Source organism: Trematomus bernacchii, unplaced genomic scaffold (genome assembly GCF_902827165.1).
Source record: "Trematomus bernacchii unplaced genomic scaffold, fTreBer1.1, whole genome shotgun sequence".
Classification (NCBI taxonomy): Eukaryota; Metazoa; Chordata; class Actinopteri; order Perciformes; family Nototheniidae; genus Trematomus; species Trematomus bernacchii.
This window is the reverse complement of record NW_022987547.1, coordinates 2,981,355-3,008,716: the sequence shown is the minus strand read 5'-3', so window position 1 is coordinate 3,008,716 and position 27,362 is coordinate 2,981,355. Positions and strand designations below refer to the sequence as shown.

General features: G+C 40.8%; 2 protein-coding genes across 3 annotated transcripts; both read left to right on the top strand.

The window, feature by feature from the left end:
- Nucleotides 1-8,227: 8,227 nt before the first annotated feature.
- slc5a1 (solute carrier family 5 member 1) lies at nt 8,228-16,853 on the top strand. The gene is given in 16 exon segments (XM_034122804.1): nt 8,228-8,397; nt 9,094-9,165; nt 9,478-9,582; nt 10,672-10,731; nt 11,288-11,392; nt 11,486-11,591; nt 12,066-12,146; nt 12,278-12,486; nt 12,956-13,091; nt 13,196-13,303; nt 13,387-13,537; nt 13,539-13,615; nt 13,618-13,787; nt 15,444-15,659; nt 15,781-15,886; nt 15,967-16,853. Coding segments are annotated over 16 exon segments (2,055 nt in total). The 5' UTR covers nt 8,228-8,259; the 3' UTR covers nt 16,182-16,853.
- A 2,178-nt stretch (nt 16,854-19,031) lies between these two features.
- On the top strand, nt 19,032-27,030 carry rnf208 (ring finger protein 208). Of its 2 annotated transcripts, none has more exons than XM_034122803.1 (2): nt 19,032-19,795; nt 24,852-27,030. In XM_034122803.1, exon 2 carries the CDS (start codon nt 25,887-25,889, stop codon nt 26,673-26,675), a length of 789 nt encoding a protein of 262 aa, XP_033978694.1. In that variant the 5' UTR covers nt 19,032-19,795; nt 24,852-25,886; the 3' UTR covers nt 26,676-27,030. The 2 variants fall into 2 exon arrangements, with proteins under 2 accessions (XP_033978694.1, XP_033978693.1); XM_034122802.1 differs by having other exon boundaries at nt 19,032-19,811.
- Nucleotides 27,031-27,362: the final 332 nt, after the last annotated feature.

The window sequence follows — 27,362 nt, the reverse complement described above, 5'->3', positions numbered from 1 at the left end:
GTCCAGTTATTGTGATTATCAAGGGCTGGTTTACTTGGACACCATTGTTAAGCCCTCGTTAACATATTGGTTCCACCTGTGCTTTTCCTGCTATGACAACTCAAAACATCTGCTGTGAAAAAAAACTATTATGTGGGAATGTGCACCACAACAGGCAGTTACTTTTCAATTAAAGTGTTTAGCTCATGTTTATCAAAAAAGGAAAACAATTACATTAACAGTACAATCAACATCAAAATGTGTAGTCCAATAAATACAAAACAAAGCTACACTGCTAAGGTTGCACAGGTAAGTTATAGATTACTTTAGAGAAGATTACATTTAAGTAGACATTGCAGGAAATAACCAGTAATTATATGAAAATGGAATTAAATAACAGGAGATATGCAAGCTTGAGCACATTCATCTCATTGGCCTACATTTAAAGGTCCCATGTCATGGCCATTTCTACTGATCATAATTCCATTGTTGAGGTCTACTAAAATAGATTTATATTGTGCAATTTTCCAAAATCACATTGGTTTCTCATACAGCATCTCTGTATAGTATGTGTATTCACTCTCTGTCCTAAACGGCTTGTTGGAGCTCCTGCCCCCCCCTCCCTATGAGCCCAGTACCCTTGTGTGTTATGTAGCTTTTTATGCATGTAAACGGTCTGCAGAGTCACAAACCCTCAAAGTACACCCTGTAGCGAGTAAAACTCTAATGGCACATTTCCACTACACGGTCGGCCTCGGCCACGCTCGGTACGGCTCGGTACGGCTTGGCCTTAACAGGGCCGACTCACTTCATGCTGCGCTTCCATTACAGTTTAGGAACTGGGGTAGTTACTATAGTAACGCAGTGTAGGCGGAGCCGTGACGTCATCTTCAATGAGAACTCCAGAAACACAACACAGCCGTTAGCTGTTAGCACTCAGAGCTCACAGCTCCTTATATATGTTCAGAAACTCGACAAAAGTTAAACAAGTACACACCACAGACTGCCTGTGTCATGGTGAATACAGTCGCTGCTTTATTTATGTCTGTATAGGCCGTTGTTGTGAGTGTGGACGGTCGGAGCATATACTGCGTTAGCTTAGCCAATCTCCACCTAGAAAAACACGCATTTTAAAAGATTTTTCGCCTGCCGTCTGTCTGCAGACTTGACAAAGCATTAATTCATGGTTTTTACTAACCGGTATCAGTATGTTGTTACTTCGGCATCATTTTGAAACGTGTATTACAATTAAATCACGGTCAAATATGTCCATCTTGTTGTAGTTGTAGCCCCCTTGCCAGCGCTCCTCTCTCTAGTTTAGCATACTCAGCCCGACTCAGCCCTGTTTGTTGGCCTCGATAGAACCACAATTTTCTCGGGCCAGAAAAGACGTGAAAAAGTGGCCCCGGGCCGGGCCGGAACTAGGCCTAGTGGAAGCGCAACCAAAAACGGGCACAGCACGACACGGCACGCTTAAAGCGAGCTCCGCGCTGTAGTGGAACTGCGCCATAACACAGAAAAGACCTGTCTATGCTGCCCCAGAACGCCTCGTTGGAGATTTCTCTTTTTCCATTGTTTACTTCTTGGGTATAGTGACGTATTTCGGGTATAGTGACGTTATGTTACGTCCGCGGAGCCGTTACGTTTGGACCAATCTGCGGACTTCCTCACACACACACACACACACACACTCGGCGGGACGTTGCGAGGCTCGCTGCTGCGAGGAGCGGGACACTGTGAGCTGGCTCACTGGTGTGGGGTTGGCGAGACAGCGAGACACCGCGGAACTCAGCCTGGGCACACACACAAACTCCCAGCCAGACTGCGTGTGTGTGTTTGGGGCTGGATTTCGCTGTGTCTCGCTGTCTCGCAGACGGCCACTGGGCTCACAGGGAGGGGGTGGCAGGAGGAGGGGGTGGCAGGAGCTCCAACAAGCCGTTTAGGACAGAGAGTGAATACACATACTATACAGAGATGCTGTATGAGAAACCAATGTGATTTTGGAAAATTGCACAATATAAATGTATTTTATTAGACCTCAACAATGGAATTATGATCAGTAGAAATGGCCATGACATGGGACCTTTAAGGCCTAGGACTAAAATGAAAGAGAAGAACTAGTGCCATGGTTTAAGGTTGTGTCACTATGGGTATCATTGTCTTAAGTACAATTTCTCTTGGGGCCTTGAACGCAAAAGGCTAAGGAAAAGTTCCTGGGTTGCTGAAATTGGTTTAAGATGGTTGACAGACTTAATGAGACTCAAGTTATCACTTGCTCTGGCAGGTAGAGCTAGGATGAAGCAGTCAATTATCCCCTGACTGTGATGAAATGTCATCCTCTTCTGTGTAATGTGTGCACCTTTATTAGCCTCTATGGTTAGGTCTAGCTTCGATGCTACCATGTCACTCACACAGGTAAGTCGGAAAGTCTTTCTTTAGCTCTCTTATGAAGTTCATTAAGTAAGTTGTGTCTCACCTGTAGCATGTACCTGTGTGTAAATAGCAGCTAGAAGGGTTCAGGCTGAGGCTTCAGTCCTGTCAGGCTCTTTCTTGGAAGCAGGTCGTTTTGGGAAACAACAGCATTTCTTTTAATTTGCTTGCATTAGCATCCTCTTAGCTAAGTTGATTTCTTGACTGGTTTCGAAGTTGACTTTGCTGGTAACAATAACAAGGGGTTTGGCGACGTTTTCCACTTGTTTTTACTAATATTAGCTATAGGCTACATTGATCTCAATCCTAATAACAAAACAGGAAGGAGATCAACATCCCTGTATTTCAACTGGACTAAGGCTTAATTAGCTTGATAGATGTGGGGCTAATTAGCAAACAAGCTACACCCGGACAGATAATAATAAAGGAAAGCTACAAACTACACTCCCTTAAGGAAATATAACCAGCTTACTTGCCCCATCTGCTGTTGTGAATGTGTACTACAGGTGAAATTAACATTTTCAGAACAGAAAAGCGACCTGTCTGCTATATTTGTTTACACCACGGTATCGTTATTTAAATGACACATTCAAATATTATATATCAATTGGGTCTTACTCATTGGAAAATTACACAGGCCTACTAAATCTAATGCTATTCTGCTTTCGAACAGTAGCCTGCATCAACTGAAAGATGACCTCTGACCTACATTTAAACATACAAAATGCAGGATAGTTGATTTAAAATGTCCAATCTACGAGTATTTTTGTTATGTAGGCTAATCTATTTTGTGCTGCAACAGCTTTTTTATTTTATTTTTGCTGGCGTCACAGTGATGCACCATTTATTCAGGGTTGTGCCAAAGTGCCACCTTGTGGCTAACATATCCTTATCGTTGCTGTTGTGCAAATAAATAGTGCATGTTGAACCTTGAGTTTTTTTTACACACAAAAGATACACGGTTCTCCTGCAATATTGGCTAATAACCTAAAGCAAGACTGTATTTTAGTTTGGATTTGACTGTGTGCTGTACATCCTGCACTTAACATAGTTCCATGGCAGGAAAGGCCAATAACATTATTGATGACTTATTTCCAACAATTTCTAATTTGCAGCAATTGACAACTTTACTATTTACACCTGTGTTTGACAAGTCAAAAAGGCTAGTCACCAGATCTAAGAAGTTGTTTCCTCCAGTTTCTCTTACCATTACATTACATTACATTTCATTTAGCTGACGCTTTTATCCAAAGCGACTTACAATTACCAATTACAGGGACATTCTCCCTGGAGTAACTGAAGGCTAAGTGCCTTACTCAAGGACACACTAGTGGTGGTGTTCCTGGCGGGATTTGAACTCACAACCTTCCGATCTTCAGCCCACCCTCACTGTTAAGGGTGAGTGGCTGTACGTAACCCTCAGATAGAGAAAGCTTAGGCTCAGCACATGCCTGGGAGCTGAAAAAGGCCTGATAGACACCAGCGTTACAGCTCCCACAATTCTGCTCACAAAAACCCAGCGTGATCAGAGAGAGGGTGCATTGTGGTTTTGACGTACAGGGGAGCCTCGCCTATAATGACTGCAGAGGGGCTGTCTGCAGGTTCCAGCTGATCACCTTGAAGCACCTCTTTCACCCTCGTCTAACATCCTTTATAGCATAAACAGCTCCCTGGGTGAAAGGCCTGCATTCTTTGTCATGGCTTGTGGCTACACTTTCCTCTTATACTGAATATGGAACAGTGCCCAGAGATGCTGTTGTGATTACACTCTTCAACTAATGCACATCAATTATGCTGGCCAACAACTGAACTCTGCCACAATCGTCTTTATTCCGCATTTACTGTAGGGTAGATAAGACCAATCATTATGTCAATATATTCATTAATACAGGCTATTTAGTTTATTTTTTAAATGTATTATTTCAACTGCAATCTTTATTAGTAGTTTTTGTGTGTAAGATTTATCAAAACAAATTGATGAATTCCTTAACAGAATTCTGTTAGCATCATACACATGTCCAGCTGCAGGTTAACAGATATGCAGACACCTTTTGATTCTTCCAGATATTTACAGCAAATTTTGTTGAAAACCTATAGTTTATGAAGTAATAATGTTCAATTTTCTGTAATCGATTAGCTGTATACCAATGATTGATTGAAATGTGTAACTATGACATGTGGGACCACTGCATTTATTGGATGCCCGACACCAAAGCAATGACACTTTACCCCCAGAGAGGTCGCTACATTCAATGATCATGTCTATTTAGTATCTTTGTTTCCTAATGTTTTACTTGATGGAAAGCCAACCATGCTAATGAAATAATAACTGTTCATAAGTCTGTGTTTTGAGGCCATGTGCCTGAGTCTCCTGAATCATAGATCTGATCTGTGTCTGTGTTGACCGCAGGACACTCACTGCTCTGTTTGCCAATGCAACTACAGTATGTACTTTCCCACACTATGCAGACTACGGGGAATGGATCCTGCAAGAGATCAATGTCTTGCACTAATCTGCAGTGCTTGTTTGTGGTCTTGCTATACTGATGTGTGTTTTAAACAATTCTAATTATCAGATTTTTGTCTTGGGAAACGGGTTAGTAAATAATAATAAATAAACTGGGCCACATAAAAATCCAAATAGGCTGAGAAAATGTTGTCCTGTCTGTGGATGTTAGCAGTCTGACGGCTGCTTTCGGGTTTAATATCAGGACTGAAATCAGCAAGTGTGATCGAGCCTTAATCCCACAGAGCACTGGCCTCATTCCAGTGATTGATTTTCATTCAAGTTAATATTGATTGTCCTCATTTAGGGGTTTCAAGCAGCCATTTGTAACAGCAGCAGTCTGATAACTCTCCTATATAACTCCCTTACATCTCTTCCTCTCTTCACCATCCAGGGTGTTACTTTTCTGAAGAAGTCCTGTGGTGGTTGCTGTAATGTAGTTTTTTTTCCTCCTTAAGCCTTTATGATGTGGAAGATTAACACACAATTGCATAGCTTTGGCTCCCCGTTACCCATTATTTTATTATACACATCTAAAACAATACATGTTTTAATTTGAGTATTGTGTGTACAATAAATCGCTTTTATTTTATTTTGTAGCACATTAGCAATAATAATAATTTTTCTTTATGCCAGAGCATTAACCGGAATAATTGTTTTCCTTTTTTCTCCTTTCTTCCCCCATATCATCAGCTGTGACAGAACACTAGTCTTGGACATGGATGTCAGCATTATAATAATACATAAAGCAGCAAGCATCAATTCATTGGATCAAAGCCATCTAAAACACTGGGACAAAGGTGGTGAGAGTGCACAGATGTTGGAGGTAGGTTGGTATTTAAAATGTGGTTTGAATTAGATTGTGTGGCAGTAACCGCTGGATTTAAGGGTAAATCAAATGTATTCAGATTTGAAGAGACAGAGCTGCAAGACTAGGTACACCTGATGCAATTGAATAAAACAGCCTTCAATAATTCAATCACTGCTTACTGAGTGCATACTGATGGGTTTTAGGTGATTATAAGTTAATTGATCTCTTAATCACATTAGGTTATAATTAGGATAAGATGCACTTACTATATGGTCATTGGTACTTAGGTTATGTACAGAGATACAGCTTGGTTAAAACCAAATTGGTGTTTTCTGGGTGCTGAACCTGTAACCACATTTGTCTCAGTGAACATTAACATCACAGTCACTTTGTTAATCCTACATTTAAATATCAAGATTGCTGGCTTGCTGTTTGTAACAAAGTTTTATTTTCCTTTTGCCAAGGCCACAATCCACTGTATGCTGTAACCCTGGGCAAGCACCCATGACACCCGGGTACATCCACACACGGTAAAAACATTACATTTCTCTATTTCTTGTTAATATGTAAGGTCATGTGCACACAAACACAAGTGTTTTCAATCCTTCTGGTTGATTACACCTCCAGTCAGGTTGAAGCTGGGTGGAGCTTTGTTGGAGATAACGTGACGTCACTACATTGTATAACTATAAGGTAATGATCATGTTGTAACAAAACAGGATGGGAGGTGTCAATCATGCAGTCTGTCCACACAAAAAGGTTTAAAAAGACAACATGAGTGGACTATGTGGACAACATAGGAGTGAGGAACCAACTGTGATTTGAGAAGTACTCAACCCTTTTACCGAGTTCAAACTGTTGCACAAATCAGTGTACAAATACTGTTTCAAGTAAGATGCATTATTTTAAAATTGTAATTAATAATAATACAACATTTGCATCAACATAGTAAATGGTTAAAGTATCAAAAGTTAAAGTACTCATTATGTAGACTGGCCTATTACAGAATATAAATTATATGATGTAGTAATCCACCATAACACACGAGCTGTTGATTTCATATTGTTTTATTATTTTGTATATGTATTTGAAATGGTAGTGCAGTATAATAACGCATAAAGTGTAAAGTTTACCCAAGCACAGTACTTGGGTTGATATACTCGAACATTTTGAAATAAATATATTTTATACTGTTAGACTAATAATGAACACAAATAAACAATCATGTCTTTAAGGGAAAAGTGTTATATTTAGTATTTACTGTGGGAAGCAGGGTTAAGGTCCTCTTTTGTACGCGACTTACAGTAAATGAGAACATATTTCCTTGTTCATAGAAAAATAAATGTCTTGCTCTAAATCAAATATTAAACTAAATCAAGTCATTTATGCCTCTCCCTGGATTACTCTGCTAGTGTTAGTTAAATAAATAGCAAACGTTTGCTTGGTTAGACTACTCAACACATCATGGTGTGTTGTTATTAGCTGTACCTGTTGGATATTCCTGTTGTACTTATTAACAGAGGTTTCAAAGTCAGTCTGAAGGGGCAGTGAGAGGTCGGAAAGAACTTAAATGTGTTAACCAGAGAAACCTTATTTCCTTCAGGAGGAAGCAGTTTGTAAAAAGTACTCATGTCTTTTAAGTGTAAGTAAGTGGAGCTCTATCAGTGTAGTCAAATTCATACATCAGATATTTCACTTACATGTATAGCACAAATGTATAAACAGCTAAAGATATATAGGCAAATGGTCCCTTTCAGAATACAATTATTTAATATCATAATATGCAATATTATTTTCGATGCTTAATCACATAAGAAGCATTTTAAACGTATCGCTGGCATAGGTGGAGTACATTTGAATTACTTTATATACTGTTGGATGGTTCAATTTGTTATTTTCTATCTTTTTTTCCTTTTTTTAAATCTTCTAAATTGTAATATAGGGCTTTGGCTATGGTGTTATATTTGCCATTGTGTCCGTTTAAATTGAACTGAATATAAGTGCAGTGCTCATGTGGTCGGTTGTCTAAAAAAAACACCTGTTTCTTAACTTGTGGTATTTCCTTGTGGGTTGATCATTGACAACACTTTTTATTTGCTGAAAGGTGTTTCCAAACCCCGCCATGTATCAGCAAGGTTAATCAGAGCATCTAGATTTTAACTAAATACACTATCTGGTCATTTATTAGATAAGCAAACTCTACCGCTACCACCACTTTATCTTTCCTACACACTGTCTTTATTTCACTCTCTCTCGCTCTCTCTCTCTCTCTCACACACACACACACACACACACACACACACACACACACACACACACACACACACACACACACACACACACACACACACACACACACACACACACACACACACACACACACACACACACACACACACACACACACACACCACACCACACCACACGCACACACACACCTCAGCCAAAGGTACATAAGTGTCTGTGCAGGTGATTCAGTCAAAGAGGAGCGACTCCAGCAACAGTCCTGTTCTCTGGTCAGCCTCTCAGCAAAATGTCTAAGGATTATTTTGGGTTCTCCTTAATGAGGAGCAATGCGAGAAATGGCACGGCCGGCGTGGCTCTTAACAATGCTGCAGATATCTCCGTTATTGTGGTTTACTTTGTGGTTGTGATGGCTGTTGGAGTATGGGTGAGTTCATTTCAGTTGCCCTTTAAATCCTTCTTCTCTGTGAATACGAAACACTTCAACAGTTTTATAGTTGTGAGAGTTGCTTTACTTAAATAAGAATAAATATGTCTTTATTAAGAGAAAGAGAAAATATAAATATATTTATAAATGTTTGTTACATGTTGGAGAATTCAAGAATATATTTATTTGCATTCTGAAATAAGAGGTTTTAGGCCTCTAACCAGCAGAGACCTTTACAGCAGCACTTGATATGATGATATGTAATCTAGTTGGTTCATATTGTGCAATCACAGCAGTATAATTGTATTGCCGATCAGAGTACATTTTAATTTCAGAATGCATATTTATAGATAGATTAATGAAGAGCAAAGCAAGATTTATATTTCACGGTTTATTTTAAACATGTAATTAATTATTTTTAAAAAGACAATTAAAATAAAATCAACAGCAAGTATAACAATTCACATGAACAACATAAATAACTATGTCATGTCCACAAAGGTGTAGGAAGAATTATACACTTACTGTGATATTGGGAAGTTGTATGTAGAAATATGTTTCTTTCACTCTTTTTATCACTTTTAACAGCTGTACATAACACAAAATGTAATCATTAACAAATATAACTGAAAAATAGAGTCTGTTGCTGTTTTGTGCTGTTTTAAGGATTCTTTAAATGTTCTTCTTCTGTTGCAGGCTATGGTCCGCACCAACCGAGCCACAGTCGGTGGTTTCTTCCTTGCAGGGAGGAGTATGGTGTGGTGGCCGGTGGGTATCTCATGTTGACATGTTTTATATTGTTTGATGCTAATTGTATTATAGAATATCACCTCATGTTATATAGAGTCATGTGGAGTAAATCACTTATTATTCAAGCAGAGGCAAGATTAAAACAATGTATTTTAGTAGCACATTTCACAGCCAAAGCAAACCTGAAGTGTTTTACAGATGATGATAAAGGAAATACAGACAGACAGGCATTACATCAGTACAATTATACTGTAAAAAAATAAAGGCACAGTTAGCTGAAAACCAAAAAATGATGTAAATGGTTTATGAATATAACTCTGCACTCCACAGATTGGAGCATCACTGTTTGCCAGCAACATTGGCAGTGGTCACTTTGTAGGAATCGCTGGGACCGCTGCAGCTTCAGGAATCGCTATTGGTGGATTTGAATGGAATGTGAGTAATAATGTCTGATGTGTAACATGATCTCCTCTTAACCCTCCTGTTACATTCAGGGTCAAATTGACCCGTTTGAAAGTTTGAAAATCTACGAAAAATACTTTCAAGTATTTTTTTTGTATGAAACTTCTTCTCCTTACCTTAATTAGTGCAATAAACAAGTACAATTAAAATGGTTCATGTCATGCATTTGGAACCCCCCCCCTACATGTCTATATCACAGAGATGGTATTTGGGTCAATCTGACCCGGCAGTGCAAGTGGAGGCTAAAATGACACACACACACACACACACACACACACACACACACACACACACACACACACACACACACACACACACACACACACACACACACACACACACACACACACACACACACACACACACACACACACACACACACACACACACACACACACACACACACACACACAATACAAATCCTTATGACTCATTTGGCTTGATTCTAAGTGAACGGGTCAATTTGACCCTGAACAGAAGAGGTGTCTCGTCTCTATTTATCAACATCAACCAATTGGAAAAAAAGTTGGAACATTTTAAAAGTAATTTAAAAAATGTTATGTTATGCAAAACTAATGTATTTTATATCAAGGTTTTTCCAATGTAAAAAAGAAAATAGAAAAATGTGTTTGAATGTATATGTTTTGTGAAAAACGAGTGACTTATTCTAATGGAACCATGATCTGTGAGAGGTGAATAACACAATTGCACTAAATATTGATTTCATTGATAGTAATAAAAGGTACAAACTATGTACAAAAAAAAAATCTGGATTTTGGGGCTTCTGACCATTTTTGGATAATTAAACATGTACTGGGTCAAATTGACCCACGAATATTATTGCTGTTACAAAAAACGAATATAACAGGAGGGTTAAACACATGTGTTTCTAACCTGTGACAGATACTATCAGTTATCTCTTTGAGGTGAGCTGATTGGTGAAGATTATCATGGGAGGTCCACCCTGCAGATACAGGAAGGAAACAGAAGTCAACTTTATAGGAATATTTTAAGGAAATGGTGCATTGGTTATTTATTGTTGTGCATTTTTTTCAATTTTAGGCTCTTATTGTGGTCGTCATTCTGGGATGGCTCTTTGTGCCCATCTACATCAAAGCTGGGGTAAACGAAACACACAGGCCACAAAACACCTTCATTTGTACTGTATATATATACGTATGTATTCACTTCACCTGTTAGAGTATGTATTCATAATCATGGTAAACATGTATTTATTTACTTAATTTACAGTTTAATCATTCAAGGGGACTTAACATGAAACCCCCTTTTTCTCCAGTGCTTTTGCATACATTTATTTTGGTATCTGCCTACTAATAAAAACCCCAGTAAGTTTCTTGTGGTTTTCCGGAAAACAAAATAACTACCTTTACAATTTCTCTTGCAAGACCATCAGAAATGGAGCTGTCACAGCAGTATAACACTAACACAGAGACTTTCATTCAAAGATTAAATACAAGTATATTCTGACAGACCATAAATAATGTGTCATTTGTATGAAAACTAATTTTGATGGAAACCCAAAACTACAAGTGCAAACTTGAAATGTATGTCCTCTTTAAGTCGAAAGTGGTCCTGCAAAAATAGCAGTTGAAAGTCATAAAGACAGCAACAAAAAAGTAACTCAAATCAAAACCTAATTTATTATGGATGTGTTTAGGTGGTCACCATGCCTGAATACCTGAAGAAGAGGTTTGGAGGACAGAGAATTCGCATCTACCTCTCTGTGCTGTCCCTCTTCCTGTATATTTTCACCAAGATCTCAGTAAGTGTCCACATCATTAGTGATTATCTCTATGTCAACGAGATGTACGTTATTGATTGAAATTATGCGTTTTCTCCTCTCCTCTCCACTCAGGCAGACATGTTCTCTGGCGCCATTTTTATCAACCAAGCTCTCGGGCTGAATATCTACCTGGCTGTTGTCATGCTACTTTCGATAACAGCCCTGTACACAGTCACAGGTATGTCCCATCAGGATGCATTCACTTTATTTTCCATTGCACTCACTTCATAAATGAAACCCAGAATTCTTATCTACCTAACAGAGTGGTGCTACAAGTGGGGGTAAAGTCTTCTCCATTGACCTTATATGGAGATGTAGATACACACCCACACACTCGCTCTCTCTCTTCCTGTCTCGTTGATCAGTTGTGTGTTACTGTGCTTAATTACCCATAAACTGTGATAAGCTGGAAATGGCCTTATGTTGGTTGCTGGTTGCTGTTTTGTAATACCGCATACACACCTCAACTTTAGCTGTAAAAAGACTTGGAATATTGCCTACATAATACAGCTTAATACCTAATACCCAATTTGTAACAATGGATCAAATCATGTACAAAGTTCTCTCCATAAAGTCAAAATTAGGGACAATAAAATGTGATCACTTTGAAAGAAAATGGATGAATTAAAACCATCATGATATTTGATCTCAGGTGGATTGGCTGCAGTGATCTACACGGACACCTTACAGACTATCATCATGGTTGTGGGATCATTCATCCTTATGGGCTTTGGTAATATGGTATTTTAAGTTTTTAAGCTTCTTATATGTTTATAGTTTCCATTTTGACTATAAAAATCGTGCTTGTGAAATCTAGTGTTGGAGTAAAAATGATTCATAACGTTATTTTACACCTATGTGCAGCTCTCAATGAGGTCGGAGGTTATGAACAATTCCAGCTGCGCTACATGGAGGCCGTCCCTTCTGTAACAACTAACATCAGTGCGAGCTGCTACGAGCCTCGGGCCGACTCCTTCCATATTTTTAGGAATGCGATCACAGGAGACCTGCCATGGCCCGGCCTTGTGTTTGGACTCACCATTCAGGCCACCTGGTACTGGTGCACAGATCAGGTCAGTCCAGCAAACAGGCCGCACTGTTGGCCATTTGCTCAACCACAATCCAGGGTCATAAACACACACACAGACAGAGACTCTTTCAATTGATTGTACATATTTGTGTACACATTATTGTGCTTTTATCTTGCCTGTTTTTGCCTGACTCACTCGAGCGCTCTTAAGGTGGCCTGCTGTATGAGGAGAGACATGCTTTTAGTTAGACCTTACAGCCTCAGAGACTGAGATAAGATTTACAGGCAGATTGTTGCTGGATCTCAGAGAAGAGTAGATTTAAATGTTGACATCGAACACATAGATAAAGTCAGCCTATAAAGTAAAATACTATCAACAGCATATCCATTGAACCTAAATCTAATTATTTCCATTATGACTTTTTTCAAATCGACTTACTCAACCTATTTATCGATTGTATCTTTGCACCACTGATCTTTCCCATTTGTGACGTGTTTTCTTGCTCCTGTAGGTGATTGTCCAGCGCTGTCTCTCAGCCAAGAATTTATCTCACGTTAAGGCAGGCTGCATCTTGTGTGGCTACCTGAAACTGCTGCCTATGTTTCTCATGGTTTTCCCCGGTATGATCAGCAGGATCCTTTACACTGGTGAGTATGTGACTGACATATTTAGGCTCAAGAAGATGAAAGTATTGCAAACATAAAGCTGGATTTAAATATGACTTAATGACTTATTGTTCATGTAATTCTAGACGAGGTGGCATGTGTGGACCCGATTGAATGTCTAAGATACTGTGATGCCAAGGTGGGCTGCACCAACATCGCTTATCCTAAACTGGTGGTGGAACTCATGCCCAATGGTGGGTGGCTAAAGACATTTATCTTATGATCTGAAAATGCAAACATCGGTATTCCCGAAATGAATCTTTAAAATCTGCTTCAGGTCTGCGAGGTCTCATGCTGTCCGTGATGATGGCCTCTCTGATGAGCTCACTCACCTCCATCTTCAACAGCGCCAGTACTCTCTTCACAATGGACATCTACACTAAGATCCGCAGCTCAGCCACTGAAAAGGAACTCATGATTGCTGGGAGGTAAAACACAATTGGGGGGTTTGTTTATTACGATTTCTGATGATGAGAGATATCATACATGCCTCACTATCTTTGATTTAGAGTGTTCATCGTGTTCCTGATTGGTGTGAGCATTGCGTGGATCCCCGTGGTGCAGGAAGCCCAGAGTGGTCAGCTCTTTGACTACATCCAGTCCATCACCAGCTACCTCACTCCACCTGTTGCAGCTGTCTTCATGCTTGCCATCTTCTGCAAACGCGTCAATGAGTCTGTGAGTATCCACTTCAATCATCTCCCTTTTTTTTTACATATTTCAATTTTAAGAAAAATCTTCTGCATGCTCCATATAAACAAGACAAATAGCCTACAGCCATGTTAGTAGCATTGTCGAGGTGTAACTACGCGCAGTGCTGTGAGTGCTAATGTCAGCATGCTAACTTGCTCACAATGACAGTATTGCCATGCTGATGTTAAGCAGGTAAACTGTTTATGTTAACCATTTTAGATTAGCGTGTTTCATGCTTATTCTGGCTAATTAGCACATAACACAAAGTGCAACTGAGTCTTATCATTTTCTGTGACTATTTTATGAGATATTATTTAATTATCCACTCTGAAGCACGTAGGACTAAAATTCTTGTATGAAAGGTGCTATACAAATAAAGCTTATTATTAATGGAAACCAAAATATTGAACAAATTGACATTTTTATCCGATAATGGTACTAGTTGTATTGTTTAGAAATCTATAAACTTCTATTTATCCAATTACAATTCATATTTCACTCAAAGCCATAAATGTGAACTTTGTCATGCTTCAGGCACCAGGAACGTACCAATTGCCATGGCACTCCCTTCAATAGTTTTTGAGATATTTCAGTGTTTAACCAAATGGTGGACAACCCGGCAGATGTGACCTTTCCTTAGAGCCATATCTCTAGCCTGGATAAAAAGGAGTTGAGTGTGTTAAAGTGCAGTCTTTTATAAAGTTATTATGCAATTACCAGCCAAAGGTCTCTTTCAACATCTTTTGTCTTACTGCTCTCGGACTTCTTGGGAAATTTGGTTTACCCTGACCATAAAGCAGTTGAATCAACATGTGTCATATGATCTGAAAAAGTGGGGGTGGGGTCAAAATACCCTAAAGGTGTCATGAACATAGACCAACTGTTGAAATGGTTCTTATTCTCACGATTGTCACATTAGTTTAGCCAAAGCACTGAAGTCATGCACACCATCAGCAGATTTGTCATCAGACTATTAACACAAGCCAGTGAGGACTATTTTATTATCTGACAAGCTCACTCTCAATTATGCTGCTGCTTTACTTTCTCTGCTCATTTCTCCAGCTTCTTCCTGCCCATGATTTCTTGATTTATATTTGCAATCTGCAATTATGTATATTTCATATATCTGTTTTATGTGACTGCTGGATGCACCTTTATCTATCCTGTGCCCAAAAGTATTCCTTTTCATTAGGATTCATTTAGTTGAGTTGATACGTTGGTTCCAGACTGAAATATTTCAACAACTTCTGGATTGATTGCCATGACATTTGGCAGTAACATGAATTGGTCTCCAGAGAAAGAAGCCTACTGTCTTTGCTGACTTTTCCTTTTGCACTCTTTTTCTTTTCCTTTAGATTAAATCTTGTGAACACATTCACGTCCCCGTCTGGATTAAATGTAATCATGTCCATATATCAGCATTAGGTTATGATTTGTTTTATTTTGTCCAAATCTTTAGTTTATGGTCAAATACCTTTATATATGTTTGTCATAATAAAACAATTGTTAGCAACACATTCAACTAAGAGTAAGTGTGTCACTTGCTATAAAAGCAGCATGTTAGCTTTGTCATTGTGTCATTGCTCTAGATAGTCATGCCAACACTTATACTGAACATTTTCCTTTTTCTTCTTTCCTCAGGGTGCATTTTATGGCCTCACGATTGGCTTAGTTATCGGCCTCTCCAGAATGATTGCAGAGTTTGCTTTTGGGACAGGCAGCTGCGTTGAACCCAGTACATGTCCCACCATCATATGTGGAGTCCACTACCTCTACTTCTCCATCATCCTGTTTGTTATCTCCTGTATCCTCATCGTGGGAATCTCTCTTGTGACCAAACCCATCGAAGACAAGCATGTACGTCACCGCTTGCGAGATAAGAATAGATACATAATTAATAACTCCCAAACATCACTGGAAGTCCCTGCAAAAACCAACCTTATAAATAATTTGTTTCAACCCATGTGTTGTGTTATAGTTGTATCGACTGTGCTGGACTCTGAGGAACTGTACTGAGGAGAGGATTGACATTGAAAAGGATGATTGGATCGACAATCAAGAGTCCAACAATATGGAGATCGATGGTAATCAGCAGACATTGAATATAAACACATACAAACACACATGCAGATTTGCTTCATCACCTTTGTTCTTTCCATCACAGAGCCCAGGGAGAATCCTGGCTGCTGCAAGAAGGTAGTGATGAGTTTCTGCGGCCTGGAGCCGACAAATGCGCCCACGTTGAGTGCAGAGGAGCAGGCGGAGGTGCAGCGGAAGCTCACAGACACCACAGAGAAGCCTCTATGGAGGAACGTTGTCAACGCCAACGCCATCATTCTCCTTTGTGTCGCTGTTTTCTTTCATGGTTTTTACGGTTAAAGAAACTCCATTGACGCAAATGCTCTTGGATAAATTATATTTAAGGGACAGGATTTTATATGATTGTAAATTATGAACACATGAATTAACTGTAACCTTGTAAAATAATAATAATGCATTGGCAGACTTCTATACTGGATCATTTTTACTGTATGCATGCCATGTATGGAAAATGAACGTCTCAAGGACACAATATTTATTTTTGTAAAATATGTTCCTGTCTAAAACTGTTAAAGTATTTCACTTTACCTACTGTAGATCTGGACATTTTTCCAGGTTTTTCATTTTGGAAACTTGGAAAATTCTAAATTGGGAATACAAATGCTCCTTTATGGCTTGATTAACGTTCTGGTTTACATATGAAGAGACACTGGATTGACTGGTTTTTATGTGTTTTTAAGTTCACATGCTCAACATAATGCCAATTTGACCTTTTTTCTCATTTTATGTGCTCAAAGTCTACAAATGCTGTCACTTGTTAAAGCATCTTACTATATGTTGTTTTAGGTGTTAATGAATAATGAACATCTCAGGGAAAATGGTTGTGAACTCCAGTTTGACTCTCTTTGCTTCCCTCTCCTGGTTCATTGAGTAGTTTGCACTTTATTTTATTGCACATTCAATTTCTGGTTAAGTCTGCTCTTAAATAAATTCTGAAACGTCACATAATAACTTTTTAATGTACTGTAAGTCATTCTCATTGTGACTCACTTATCTCTCTCTTATCACTAACTCTGTGGTTAATGTGCACGAATGTAGGCCTTGACTACGTGCACTGCTGTTAAATGATTTATGATTTCTGCCTTGGACTTACATGCCATGTTCTCTGCTGTTGTATTCTCTTCTATGACTGCCTTTTTCTCTAGAAGCTGCATATGACTTGATATCTGACTGAATTATACGTCTTGCAGTAATTTTGCTAACCACAGCCAGTGACTAAGTGTAACAAACCACAGTCAAAGGTCTTAGGCATGTCTAGCTCTCAGCAGTCAACAGAGAAATAGAGAACCAAACTCCATCTGTCGGCCATCATTAGCCACAGTGATGAGTAATGAAGAGACAATACATGTTGTGAATTATTTTTAAATGTCTAACACAGTTCATCTGATAGATAGTAGAAGAATAAAAACAAACAATTTGCTGACAATGTCGTCTGGCCACTCTAAGATCTTTTGAAATATGGAGAAAGCTTATTTTTTTTTTTAAATGAAGGAAAAACACAACAAATCAAGATACAATGTTTAATACAACACAGTGGCCTCCTAGTGGCACAGTGGCCTCATTACAACAAATATGTGGCTAGTTACTCAGTCTATGGCTCTCTGGCTTAAGTTAAACCCATCCAAGAAGGGTGTTGTGATGGTGTGATGTCCATCAGGCTTTAAAGTAACATGTCAACCATTATTATTGTATCTGTGCAGTGGGCTCACAGAAATAGAGAGAGAGGATTGTTTAAGTATACATTTTGGACTTTGTGTGAGTATGGATGTCGTCCTGCGATTAGTAACTATAAATTAGTGTAGTTACAAGTTAGAATGCTAGGCTAACTGATGCTAGTTGCAGTGAGAGAGCGGTTAACTTGCCCATGTTAGGTACACTTTTGGAACAATAATAGGTATTGTGTGTCACACCTTTGAATACTGATGTGCCATGAATTATTTTTAAATTAATATGTAAATAGAAGATAATTTCAGTTAGTAGAAATGAGACTACCAGATAACAATAAGAACTATACTCTAAATAGCCTGAGTTTGAGGAACTTGTATTGCATCAACTACAGTATGAGCACATACTGTGAGTTTTCCTCAAACTTCTGAGAAAAGAGCAAGTTTACTGCAAGTACTTACTGCTAAAATCCTTCAAACAGCAGCTTTTTGGTGTTCAGATTATCCCTCATTACATTATGCAGCCACAGACTACATGATTATATAAAGTTATCCCTTTTATATTGATTGAAAAATTACATCATGGTTTTGTTCTACTTTGATCTGAGGATTATTTTTGGGTCAATAGATGCAAAACTTGTTAAAATCCTATGTTATGCAACGTCAATTAATTAGTAAATCTTTGATAGGAGCTTATAGGAGGCTGCTTTCATGTTTCTGGGTGAATATGGAAAATGAGCAGTGTCACACATAGTGTTTGATCTATGAAATGTAAAAAAGGAATGGGACAAATGTCCATCAAAGTTTCTTAAAGTCCAAGGGGATGAATCTAAATGAAACCTCTTTGCAACGTTGTTAACACTTTTGCTTCGAGCCTCGGTTTGTTGGAATTGTGCAAACGTTAGTATGATACATGTTCTCAGTGTCGAATGTGATGGATCTGTTTTTCAAAAAAGCCTCCAGTCAGCCGCAGCCGAATGGAACATTTGTGAGTAAATTATGCTCTTTTTGCATTGTCAGATATGCTGCACTCTCGCAGATTACAGCTATTGCCACCAACATCCTGTGTTGAGCCTGGTTGGTGTGGATGCATATGTATTAATATTGCATATTGAGTGTAATGACTCTTGGTGCAAATCCTTCATATTTATACACAAACCATGCTCTAAGAGGGTTGTTTGCATGATATGTTTTAATAAGCCTGTGCTTTTATTTGTGTGTGTGCGTGTGTGCGTATGTATGCTTAAACATGGGGGGTGGGGAGGATGGGTTGCATTCTTACCGTTCCTCATTGGCTGAAATATTTTCTCTGGCAACTAGAAAACGTGATCCTGCCTGCAGAGGCACTGCAGTGTGTGCTGCAGCGAGAGAGAGCAACGAGAGAGAAAGAGAGGGAGTGTATGAGAGAGAGAGAGAGAGAGAGAGAGAGAGAGAGAGAGAGAGAGAGAGAGAGAGAGAGAGAGAGAGAGAGAGAGAGAGAGAGAGAAACAGAAGGGGGTGGGCAGGCAAAGCAAGCCACATGCATTCGGAGGGAGCCAGAGGCACAGATCCAGAGAGGTAGAGTGTGAGTGTGCATGTATGTGTGAAAACACTGCGCATGTGTGACAGAGAGGCGCACTGGCTGGAGCAGACGGAGAAGGAGAGAGAGGAGTAATGAACGGCAGCTGAGTCAAGAGAAGAGATAACAGCAGAGGAGAGAGGAAAGTACCAGAAGAGAGGTTTACCTGAAGACCGGAAAGAAGAGACAAGCAGAAAGGACAAGAACAGAAGAGTGGACGTACATGCAGAGAAACACAACGCAGAAGCTCAGCTCGCTGCACAGAACAAGCTGAATACATTGAGAGGCTTATAGGCAGAGGGATGGAGAAAGAGAGACCAGAGGGAGACGCTCAGCCACTGTCGGGAAGAGAAGGAGCAGGGGTGGGAGAGTGAAGGACAAAGGTGCCAGAGAGGAGAGGAGGAGAGGAACTAGGGATGCGGAGCCTCGACCAAAGCAGCCAGAGACATGACGCATCCACCTTGTAACAGCTTCCTCCATCTTACATCCCCTCCATGTTAGCCTCTTTCACTGCTGCACGTCGTTTATGCAGCTAGGATCAAATGGACAGGAGAGAGCATCCTCCCTCCGGTGAGACGCCCCCCTGAATAAAGCGACCGAGCGGCTTATCTTCACACAACAGCATCAGCAACAACTGGAACAGGAGCGAGGGAAGGACTGGGACAAGAGAAGTGCGTAGACGGACAGGTGAGGATGAGGAAGGGGCTGCATGACTTTCTCAGGGAAGAGGTTTTTCTCTGTGTTTGTCATCATATCTGTCGGGTCTGTATGTTACATATCTGTGAGGTGTGGCTTCTCCATGTGGCTTTCATACTAATGTAATCCTCTGTGTAGTTGTCTTTGTGCGAGGTGGTCTTTGCCTTTTGTTTCGTTAAGCTGGGATTTACATGGTTGTTGCATCATTTTGCAGAGACACACATGGATGCAAGACACAGACACACACCTTCTATTCTGCATACAGCGGTTACAATCGGTGAATAGACGATGATGATGTGGTACAGGATGGCTCCAGCGGTTATGACATTTGACAGACCTCTGCACAGACAGAGAGTGGGGGTGGCGATGGGGACAGAGAGCAGGAACGGCCTGTTCTGCCGCTGTCAGCAATGAATCTCCATATTGGCCATACATTGGCGCTGCAGTGAGAGTGCTGGGTACACCATGCTGCGATTGCATAACTGCTGCTCCTGAACGCACCCCTCCCACATGCTAAAGCCGCTCCATATCACACGGGCAAAATATTTTGGCCAGCTCGCCTCTATCCCTCCCAATTCTCGGCTCGCAGGATATCAACAAAGCCATCCACCTTAAGCCTGAGCTGAGACAGCCTCCTTAAAGCAAAAATCAATCGCCTCAATCAATCAAGCCACTGTTATTATTGAAGAGCTGGACATTTGCTAAACCTTTCTCCTCATGAATGTTCTATGAGGTCTGTGTCAGCCAAAGAGATGATGGTTATTGCGTTTTAGTTTTCTGCCTGTGTGCAGCTCTGCTTTGTTGCTGTGGGAGAAACATAGACGAGAACAAAGAGCACTTGGCTGTAATGAATTGCGAGGCAAAATGGCCGATGTCTGCCATGAATGGCAGCGGGCTGAATTATTAAAAACAACACCTCCCCACATACTAACTTAGCACTTTCTGCACCTGCAAAAACCATTCTGTCATCACACAGAAGCCTATGGAACAATTAGATGTAATCACAGCTGTCAATATAACACTTACAGACAAATATCATTTCTATATCTGAATCCAGGTGAAAGACATGTGGATGTGTTTAAATCCTAGCATTTACATAGTGTTTGACATCTACTGTATGTGGAATGTGAAGGAGATATAGTCAATTATTTAGAAAAATGATTGTAACCCCATTGAGAAAAGCATGCAATAATAAAAAAACAACAAACACAAAAACACCAGAAACATAAAAACAAGTAACACTCCAATTCCTATCCATCATCTTCATGTATACAGTACTACACTAAATACACTTTTCAAATCACAAATATGCCACAGAAGCAAATCCCTCGGTCTTTCAATAACACCCAATATTTCTCAGAATCCCTGCAAGTGCCATGTTTTCCTGAGCTGCAACCAACACACATCAGGGGATTTGTCCTCAGATCACGCTAAGGTCATGACACGTTATGCAATCAAAACACAATATCCCACGCGGGTCCGATCAGAGATGTGTAGCGATGCTAGTGGATACACATCTCCACATAGCTGGCATACCTGACATACTGCTGGTATGTGGTGTGTAGGGGCACCATCAGACCAACACACCGCTCACAGACAGAGGGATGGATGAATGGACAGCAAGAGGGAGAGACAGATAGATATAGATCTTCATTGAGAGAAAAAGAGGGAGAGGCATGCATGGAGACAGACTGATGGGCAGGGTCTGACTCATTCAGAACATGGTGCCCTTCTCCTGTGTGAGTGTGATGGAGACGGCGCAACACAGTGGGAGTGTGAGAGGATAGGAATGTTCTTGGCGTGTGGAGCTGTGTGTGTTTTCCTCTCTTCAGGTGTGTGTCAGTACCAGTTTAATCTGTAGCATAACTGATAGTAGACACATTTACAAATATTCCTTTAAAGGCTCTTATCTGTTTGTTATCTGTTTGTTTGTGTGTGCGCTGGAATGTAAAGGGTGGTGCCGAGGACATGGTGGGGAGTCTTCTGAGGGTGAGAACGATCTAGTGTGTGTGTGTGTGTGTGTGTGTGTGTGTATGTGTGTGTGTGTGTATGTGTGTGTGCTCCGTGTGTGTTTAATGCTATGAGGAATTTGCTGCTGAGAAAAACTCCTCGGCCATCCCTGTGGTCAGCTCTCCTCTTCCTCCTCTCTCTTGTGATGACGAGGTCAAATGCCTGCCATGATTTCATTAGTGTAATAATTCCTGTGCGGGGAGAGGATTCAGAGTTATGTACACACACACACACACACACACACACACACACACACACACACACTCTATATGAGGACTGTGAAAGAGCTGCAGCACCGTGTTAATATGGTGGATGGGTCGGAGATGAGCTCCTTACATAATCACAGGGCTCTGTCGATTAGGGAGAGGCTGCGCCAAACCGGCCCATCAGCAGGCAGCCTGCATCAGTTATCAGCCCTTTTCATAGCACGTTCACCAAATTAGAGGGTACATTTAGCTGCTTCATCTCCCCCAGGCTCAAAGGCTCCTCCTGCAGACTGTTTGCTTTATCGAATCGACTCCTGCCCAAAACCAGACAGACACACACTGTTTATATCCACAAAGTGTGTCTAGACGTTTAATATACAGGTATGTGATGATTTGTGAGGCCAATACCAATATGGCTATAGGAGAGTTTTAAAGAAATCTTATAAGAATGTATCGACTTGTTGCAGATGTACAGTACCTCCTGTATATTATTCTGGCAGTTTCAACAGTCTAACTCTAATTCAATCCATCAATTCTTATAGTTTGAAATGAATGAAAGATCAAGTAACACTCTTTCAATTAAACCCCAGCTAGGAAAACATCAATATGATATAAACTCCTTAAACAATACCATATCTAATAAGTATCGTATTAGATATGGTATTGTTTAAGGAGTTGGAAGCTGATATGATGTTTTAGTTATTTAGGATAGGAATACCAAAAATACTAAATATTTTATTTATGTAACATATTTATTCTAAATCAAACGTTTTTGATTTGACAAAAAAAAGTATGCATATTAAATGTTGACTAGAAACAAGAATCAGTCTAAAAGGGGCAACACCAGTATTTAAACCAGTAAAATCCTGATCATAGAATAAGTAAACAGTATCCGATCAGAAAGGTAATGGTACTTAAACGTGTTACAGACATGTTTTTTTAAATCCAGCCTTAATTTAGAGTGTGTTGTTTTTCTTTTTTTTCCATAGGTTTAAATGAATGTGTGCAAGGAATTTACAAAATAGGTTGAATGTTTTATGTAGAATTTTGTAGAAACAGTGGAACACAGTCATTGCATTGAATATCAATTTGATTATTTGTGTCATCTGCCGTATAGGGATTTTATATAGATTCAACTATAACATTGTGATATAATGACAATGTTGTCTTTTTCTGATCATACAGATCGAGTTATTGCTGTTCATTTTTTAATGCACTATGAATGCTTGCACCAAGGCCATCACACATTCATTCAGATTTTGTCTCTGAAATGTTTTGCATAAATATCTTTTAAAAGCACTAATCATCTCCCCAGAAGCATATCCCCATCTTTATAGAATGTGTATGAAGCATACTGCGTGTGTGAGAGGATGAAAAAGAGGCTATTTTGAGAGAAGAGTTGCAGCACTGGTGGAACACATTTGGTGAGATTGTGAGTGATTCTCGCTAACAGCTCTGTGTGTTTGAGATTGGGGCGTACGAATATGTCAACAGATTCATTGAGAGAGGATAAAGGGGGTAAACAAATGTCTGCTTGCTTGCCCAATATGGCTTGTTGCATCACGTGGAAGTAATGGACCAAAGCACTTCCGCCTGTAAGGTACATCTCTTTCTGTCGGTGTGAATCTTCAGCAGGGGTTGGGGACAGGAAACCTCTGAGAAGTGCATAGATAAACAAACTAAAAATAGAAAACCAAGACCAGCCCTCCTCTCTTTCTCTCTCCCTCTCCTCATCGCCATGTAGGTCACCTCCTCTGCACAGTTTCTTTTTTCTCTCTAATGAATCATCACTGTTGACGGCCGTGAAGAGAATAAAAGATGTGTCATCCTCCCTCCTCTGCTGGTTGGCAGCTATTGTTTTGGTCAAGGAAAGAAAAAACTCCATCAATACACTTGATCTTTTGTCATAATCCCACACACAGTACGATAGAAACCTTGAATGCAGAGTGTAACCTGTTCCCACACATGTTAGCCTCGCACTGACGCAACTAAGGACGTGCTGACAGGAAGCAGCAAGTACAACAACAGCCGGACCGCAACATGTGTCACAATCACCTGCTCTCACCACACACTGTGGCTGACTTGAATGACTATCACATTTTAAACAGTCTTTATTTTTGAACCAATCATTATCGAAATGTAGTTATTTTGGGAGCTCACATGCAGAATTATGGACATCACTAATAATCTTCACTAAACTGAATAAAACAAGTCAAGCTGCTCTCTGTTGTACTGTGTATACTGGACAATCACTGGTGCCATTTTGTTGGGAACATCTGTATAATTCTCTCTAAGAACTGCCCTAAAAAAAAAATCATAATGTTCTGAGTTGCACTCATCACAGACATAAGAGGCGCAGTCGGTGTGCTGCATTTGTTATTGTTAAGGCTAAGCACAACACATATCAACATAATCTTCTGACTTTGTGGCAAACTGCATGTGTTTATTCCAAAGAGAGGTGAGTCACAAAGCGTGTGGCAACATGATAATTGTCTCACTCTTTTATGAAAGACACCTGGGCCGAGGCCAATATGCAAAAGTGACGGCCTCTGTCATCAGAAACTCATCTCATTCAGCTACAATAGATCCTTTCCAAGTTTGTGAAAGATCAAATCAATCATACACAGAAGCAGTAGGTCAAAGTCAAACTAATACTTCAAAGCTGATATTCTTTTCATGAAACACAATGGAAATGGCACACCTCTACCTACCATGTTAATAACATTTTCCAATTTTCCAGATCTCTGTGTGGCATTTGAGACATTTGCAGTTATCAAAGCAATTTATTTGATAAATCTCTCTACTCTTTTCCCAGGATGGACGGAAGGATTCCTGAGGACACGGTATGAGTCCGATTAACTGAAAAAGGGGAGCCAAGCACAGAGGCATCCTTCAGACTGTTATCACTGGGAGGACTGTTTGAAAGTAAAACCCTTCACCACAACATCTGAGGAATTCAGGAGCCTTGGAGCCTGAAGGAGTCGTTCTAACAGCTTCCTGGAGCATTAAAGGACACCTCCCAAAGAAACCTCCTCCCTGTTTCTTATCAACCAAGCCACTGAGAGGGTCACACAGGTCACCTGACCAAACTGGACTAATAGCAGAGAAAAGACTGGAGGGTTTTCTTTCTTTCTCACGCACTCAAGTCAATATGTAACACACCCGCAGCAACACACAGGAAGTTAAGCGAGTGTTGAAGTGAGAACCACGTGTAAAAGCTAGTCAGAGGCAGGCCACAGGATATAGTATGGGACAATAGCTCTCAGAGCATTCTGTACTGCCTGAACTCAGTCCCCACCATGCTGTGAATGCAGAAACACACCAACCTGTACTGTACGTATTTATGTGAGCATCTGTGTGCATATGAGATTATTTATTAGTGTCATCACTGAGTGAGAACATATCATTGTGCTAAAGTCGTCCTTGTGTGTGAATATATGTTTCTGCAAATAGCCATCAGAGACGACTGCACAGCAACATCAGCATAAGTGAGTGAAAACAACAAAATAAGCTACCTTTAAGTAGTCAACACTGGTCGGATACTGTAAACTGGACTGTTAATAAATCATCTGCACATATCAGCAGTGACAGAATAAGAGCTGCAGATTGCGGTGCTCTGGCTAAGCTCTTCTATCAGTCTTTGCTTCATAAAGACACAGGCTGAACTCGCACAAACCAGGGGGGATCTCTGAGGAAAACATGGAGGCAACCATCCGTCCCCATGTTCCCTCTAATGGCTGACTTTACCGGAAGAGCCTAATCTTTTCCACCTTGCCCAGAACCAGGCGGGGGGTGTCCAGCGCTGACTAGAGCTGCAGTCACTCTCTCTACAACCTCCAAGAACGTGTGAATGTCCTGCCTCAGATTTCAGCCCGTCGCCATCCCCATGGACACCGTGAAGATCATCCAGTCGGAGAAGTTCCCCAGAGAGTTCCCCAGAGAGTGCCCCGTGCCCGTCACCCAGCCGCGCTATGCCCCGCCCCCCAGAGTGGCGTGGGACGGCGGAGGTGAAGGAGAGATCATCGTCAACCAGGCCTGCAGCGACATGACCCTGGACATCACAGGGTCTCCCCGGGCCATGGTGTCCCCCTCTGTGCCCGTGACGCGCAGGGAGCAGAGCTTCCTGGCGCAGCGCAAAACCAGTGCCAACGAAATCTGCTACCACCAGTTCCACTACAAGATGGAAGACGTCATCGTCAACCAGTACGTGCTGCGCTCGTCGTCCACCTCCTCCTCCACCTCCTCGTCCTCCTCCACGGGGCCCGTCATGCCCTGCGAGCCCCTGGACTGCCCCACCTGCGGTCACACCTACAACTTCGCCGGAAAGCGTCCGCGCATCCTCTCCTGCCTGCACTCGGTGTGTGAGGAGTGCCTGCAGATCCTCTACGAGTCCTGTCCCAAGTACAAGTTCATCTCCTGCCCCACGTGCAGGCGCGAGACGGTGCTGTTCACTGACTATGGCCTGGCTGCTCTGGCCATCAACACCAGCATCCTGAGCCGCTTGCCCTCCGACCCCAACGGGCCCGTGCAGTGGGGGGGGGAGGCCGACCGCAGTTGCTACCAGACTGTGCGCCAATACTGCCAGTCAGCCTGCACCTGCCAGATCGCCAACCCCTTGTCCTCCTGTGGCATCATGTAGACAAGGGGGGACACTGCAGGCATGACTCGGACTCGACGCTCCCCCTCCCCACTACCACTCTTTTTCGTCTATAAGCTATTCCCGTTCTGCCAACTCCCCTCTCACACACACATTCAGTAAATAAATCCCTCCACAGATGTTATCTCTATATATTTAATAGCACAGATGGATGCTATGTGGGACTAATGGATGCTGATGGTTCAATAAATAGTAAATAAATGTATTTTATGTATGGACTGGAATCCTATTCACCCTCTCTTGTTTGGTTGGACGTGTTTGTCATTGACATCTCTTTACATGGGAATGCCAGGGGAGGTCTATCCCCCCAACCTAGGTGAATAAATGATAAAAGTAACTCTGTGTGGCCTTATCTGTCAAGCTACAGAACGGATTATGGCTTTCCTTTTTCAATTTAGACGAGTTAACTATGAATCTGGTTTTAGTGGGGCTTCAATTGTATGTGAAGACTCCTTGAAAGTAACCAAAAACCATGAAGGCCATCTCTTAATCGCACCCTTTTTTTGCAATTGAGATGAACGTGGCTTTGATGCTCCACAAATTAGTTCAGGTTCAGAGAGGGTTTTCATTGTATTGGGAGTTATACCACAAAACTCCCTAATTCAGTCCCCTCATTTATCAATCAAAAAATCACCAAAAGGTTTGTCATTGTAAAATCATTATGCAGTA

Excerpts from the sequence above, each read along its gene's own strand:
- rnf208 (XM_034122803.1), top strand. The coding sequence starts at position 25,887 with ATGTCCTGCCTCAGATTTCAGCCCGTCGCCATCCCCATGGACACCGTG.